Below are 5,000 nucleotides of genomic sequence, written 5' to 3'. Positions count from 1 at the left end.
CCCCACTGTGCTGTACATTCTAGAAGGTGTAGTTCTATGTGTACTGTACCTTCAGAAAGACGGTCTGTAGCTCCCCACTGTGCTGTACATTCTAGAAGGTGTAGTTCTATGTGTACTGTACCTTCAGAAAGACGGTCTGTAGCTCCACACAGTGCTGTACATTCTAGAAGGTGTAGTTCTATGTGTACTGTACCTTCAGAAAGACGGTCTGTAGCTCCCCACAGTGCTGTACATTCTAGAAGGTGTAGTTCTATGTGTACTGTACCTTCAGAAAGACGGTCTGTAGCTCCCCACAGTGCTGTACATTCTAGAAGGTGTAGTTCTATGTGTACTGTACCTTCATAAAGACGGTCTGTAGCTCCCCACAGTGCTGTGCATTCTAGAAGGTGTAGTTCTATGTGTACTGTACCTTCAGAAAGACGGTCTGTAGCTCCCCACTGTGCTGTACATTCTAGAAGGTGTAGTTCTATGTGTACTGTACCTTCAGAAAGACGGTCTGTAGCTCCCCACTGTGCTGTACATTCTAGAAGGTGTAGTTCTATGTGTACTGTACCTTCAGAAAGACGGTCTGTAGCTCCCCACAGTGCTGTACATTCTAGAAGGTGTAGTTCTATGTGTACTGTACCTTCAGAAAGACGGTCTGTAGCTCCCCACAGTGCTGTACATTCTAGAAGGTGTAGTTCTATGTGTACTGTACCTTCAGAAAGACGGTCTGTAGCTCCCCACAGTGCTGTACATTCTAGAAGGTGTAGTTCTATGTGTACTGTACCTTCATAAAGACGGTCTGTAGCTCCCCACAGTGCTGTGCATTCTAGAAGGCATAGTTCTATGTGTACTGTACCTTCAGAAAGACGGTCTGTAGCTCCCCACAGTGCTGTGCATTCTAGAAGGCGTAGTTCTATGTGTACTGTACCTTCAGAAAGACGGTCTGTAGCTCCCCACAGTGCTGTGCATTCTAGAAGGTGTAGTTCTATGTGTACTGTACCTTCAGAAAGACGGTCTGTAGCTCCCCACAGTGCTGTACATTCTAGAAGGTGTAGTTCTATGTGTACTGTACCTTCAGAAAGACGGTCTGTAGCTCCCCACAGTGCTGTACATTCTAGAAGGTGTAGTTCTATGTGTACTGTACCTTCAGAAAGATGGTCTGTAGCTCCCCACAGTGCTGTACATTCTAGAAGGTGTAGTTCTATGTGTACTGTACCTTCAGAAAGACGGTCTGTAGCTTCCCACAGTTCTGTGCATTCTAGAAGGTGTAGTTCTATGTGTACTGTACCTTCAGAAAGACGGTCTGTAGCTCCCCACAGTGCTGTACATTCTAGAAGGTGTAGTTCTATGTGTACTGTACCTTCAGAAAGACGGTCTGTAGCTTCCCACAGTGCTTTGCATTCTAGAAGGTATAGTTCTATGTGTACTGTACCTTCAGAAAGACGGTCTGTAGCTCCCCACAGTGCTGTGCATTCTAGAAGGTGTAGTTCTATGTGTACTGTACCTTCAGAAAGACGGTCTGTAGCTCCCCACTGTGCTGTACATTCTAGAAGGTGTAGTTCTATGTGTACTGTACCTTCAGAAAGACGGTCTGTAGCTCCCCACTGTGCTGTACATTCTAGAAGGTGTAGTTCTATGTGTACTGTACCTTCAGAAAGACGGTCTGTAGCTCCCCACAGTGCTGTACATTCTAGAAGGTGTAGTTCTATGTGTACTGTACCTTCAGAAAGACGGTCTGTAGCTCCCCACAGTGCTGTACATTCTAGAAGGTGTAGTTCTATGTGTACTGTACCTTCAGAAAGACGGTCTGTAGCTCCCCACAGTGCTGTACATTCTAGAAGGTGTAGTTCTATGTGTACTGTACCTTCATAAAGACGGTCTGTAGCTCCCCACAGTGCTGTGCATTCTAGAAGGCGTAGTTCTATGTGTACTGTACCTTCAGAAAGACGGTCTGTAGCTCCCCACAGTGCTGTGCATTCTAGAAGGCGTAGTTCTATGTGTACTGTACCTTCAGAAAGACGGTCTGTAGCTCCCCACAGTGCTGTGCATTCTAGAAGGTGTAGTTCTATGTGTACTGTACCTTCAGAAAGACGGTCTGTAGCTCCCCACAGTGCTGTACATTCTAGAAGGTGTAGTTCTATGTGTACTGTACCTTCAGAAAGACGGTCTGTAGCTCCCCACAGTGCTGTACATTCTAGAAGGTGTAGTTCTATGTGTACTGTACCTTCAGAAAGACGGTCTGTAGCTCCCCACAGTGCTGTACATTCTAGAAGGTGTAGTTCTATGTGTACTGTACCTTCAGAAAGACGGTCTGTAGCTCCCCACAGTGCTGTGCATTCTAGAAGGTATAGTTCTATGTGTACTGTACCTTCAGAAAGACGGTCTGTAGCTCCCCACAGTGCTGTACATTCTAGAAGGTGTAGTTCTATGTGTACTGTACCTTCAGAAAGACGGTCTGTAGCTCCCCACAGTGCTGTACATTCTAGAAGGTGTAGTTCTATGTGTACTGTACCTTCAGAAAGACGGTCTGTAGCTCCCCACAGTGCTGTGCATTCTAGAAGGTGTAGTTCTATGTGTACTGTACCTTCAGAAAGACGGTCTGTAGCTCCCCACAGTGCTGTACATTCTAGAAGGTGTAGTTCTATGTGTACTGTACCTTCAGAAAGACGGTCTGTAGCTCCCCACAGTGCTGTGCATTCTAGAAGGTATAGTTCTATGTGTACTGTACCTTCAGAAAGACGGTCTGTAGCTCCCCACAGTGCTGTACATTCTAGAAGGTGTAGTTCTATGTGTACTGTACCTTCAGAAAGACGGTCTGTAGCTCCCCACAGTGCTTGCCACAGTGTCTCTGTGAGAAGAGTACAGTGTGTGCAGGGATACGATGGTATGCCACTCTACGATCTCCCTGTAGCATCCAGATCACTATGTCTGGTAGACTGTTCTGGGGCTGGATGAGAGAGAGGAGAGAGGGGAGAAGAGAAACAGGAGAGAGAGGAGAGATAGGAGAGAGGAGAGAGAGAGAGACGAGAGAGGAGAGAGGAGAGACAGGAGAGAGGAGAGAGAGAGAGACAGGAGAGAGGAGAGAGAGAGACAGGAGAGAGGAGAGAAGAGAGACAGGAGAGAGGAGAGAAGAGAAACAGGAGAGAGAGGAGAGATAGGAGAGAGGAGAGAGGAGAGAGAGGAGAGAGGATAGACAGGAGAGAGGAGAGGAGAGACAGGAGGGAGGAGAGACAGGAGAGAGCGAGAGAGAGAGAGAGAGAGACAGGAGAGAGACGAGAGAGGAGAGAGGGAGAGGGAGGAGAGAGAGGAGAGAGAGGAGAAGGAGGAGAGGAGAGACAGGAGAGAGAGGAGAGGAGAGAGAGAAGAGAGAGGAGAGAGTGGAGTGAGAGAGACAGGAGAGAGAGGAGAACGAGGAGAGGAGAGAGAGGAGAGAGAGAAGAGAGAGGAGAGAGATGAGAGAGATGAGAGAGGTGAGAGGAGGAGGAGAGAGAGAGAGACAGGAGAGAGGAGAGAGAGGAGAGAGGAGGAGAGAGAGAGTGAGAGACAGGATTGACAGGAGAGAGGAGAGACACGTGAGAGACAGGAGAGACAGGAGAGAGGAGAGACACGTGAGAGACAGGAGAGCGGAGAGACACGTGAGAGACAGGAGAGAGGAGAGACACGTGAGAGGAGACACAGGATAGAGCAGAGTGAATTCATACTGCATGTCTTTGTATGCCAGAGTAGTAGAACAGCATACATGGAGAGAGAGAGAGGTCAGACACCCTACTCACTAACCTCCTCAGCCAGGAGAGAGATAGAGGTCAGACACCCTACCCACTAACCTCCTCAGCCAGGAGAGAGAGAGAGGTCAGACACCCTACCCACTAACCTCCTCAGCCAGGAGAGAGAGAGAGAGAGGTCAGAAACCCTACCCACTAACCTCCTCAGCCATGGTGTGTAGCCTGAGTGCCCAGTCCTCAGCTTGGTCCAGTACTGTAGACAGGTCAGTAGCTGGTCCATGTTTTAGAGCTGTGGCAGCCTCTTCTATCTGCTGTAGGTTATTCAGTCTCAGGTGTCTGAGGGCACGATCTAACTGAGTTACACAAGACCAGTCGTCTAACAACGGTAGCTCCACCCTAGTGGGAAGAGATCATAGAGACAGAGACAAGTAGGGAGAGAGAGAGAGAGACAAGGAGAGAGAGAGAGAGACAAGGAGAGAGAGAGAGAGAGAGAGAGACAGAAAGAGAGAGAGAGAGAGAGACAAGGAGAGAGAGAGAGAGAGAGAGAGAGAGAGAGACAGAAAGAGAGAGAGAGACAGAAAGAGAGAGAGAGACAGAGAGAGAGAGAGAGAGAGAGAGAGAGACAGAGAGAGAGAGAGAGACAGAGAGAGAGACAAGGAGAGAGAGAGAGAGAAAGAGCATTGGGCGTTCATATTGACTATTAAAATTCAAACACATAGAAAATGGTATATAAGCGATGGATTGGCTAACATACAGTGCCTTGCGAAAGTATTCGGCCCCCTTGAACTTTGCGACCTTTTGCCACATTTCAGGCTTCAAACATAAAGATATAAAACTGTATTTTTTTGTGAAGAATCAACAACAAGTGGGACACAATCATGAAGTGGAACGACATTTATTGGATATTTCAAACTTTTTTAACAAATCAAAAACTGAAAAATTGGGCGTGCAAAATTATTCAGCCCCCTTAAGTTAATACTTTGTAGCGCCACCTTTTGCTGCGATTACAGCTGTAAGTCGCTTGGGGTATGTCTCTATCAGTTTTGCACATCGAGAGACTGACATTTTTCCCATTCCTCCTTGCAAAACAGCTCGAGCTCAGTGAGGTTGGATGGAGAGCATTTGTGAACAGCAGTTATCAGTTCTTTCCACAGATTTTCGATTGGATTCAGGTCTGGACTTTGACTTGGCCATTCTAACACCTGGATATGTTTATTTTTGAACCATTCCATTGTAGATTTTGCTTTATGTTTTGGATCATTGTCTTGTTGGAAGACAAATCTCCGTCCCAGT

General features: G+C 47.1%; 1 protein-coding gene across 9 annotated transcripts in view; it reads right to left on the bottom strand.

Moving 5' to 3' along the window:
* The window catches only part of LOC139415802 (dysferlin, limb girdle muscular dystrophy 2B (autosomal recessive)), a 163,041-nt gene that overhangs the window by 84,398 nt on the left and 73,643 nt on the right, over nt 1–5,000 (bottom strand). For all 9 annotated transcript variants that reach the window (XM_071163904.1, XM_071163900.1, XM_071163902.1 and 6 more), the window contains 2 exons: nt 3,908–4,103; nt 2,786–2,932 (listed from right to left, as the gene is read on the bottom strand). In XM_071163904.1, coding sequence (XP_071020005.1) covers nt 2,786–2,932; nt 3,908–4,103 — 343 coding nt within the window. The remainder of the gene's footprint in view (nt 1–2,785; nt 2,933–3,907; nt 4,104–5,000) is intronic.

The sequence above is a fragment of the Oncorhynchus clarkii genome, chromosome 9 (genome assembly GCF_045791955.1).
Source record: "Oncorhynchus clarkii lewisi isolate Uvic-CL-2024 chromosome 9, UVic_Ocla_1.0, whole genome shotgun sequence".
NCBI lineage: Eukaryota > Metazoa > Chordata > Actinopteri > Salmoniformes > Salmonidae > Oncorhynchus > Oncorhynchus clarkii.
Note: the sequence above shows the minus strand (reverse complement) of the source record. Positions and strands in the feature narration are given on the sequence as shown.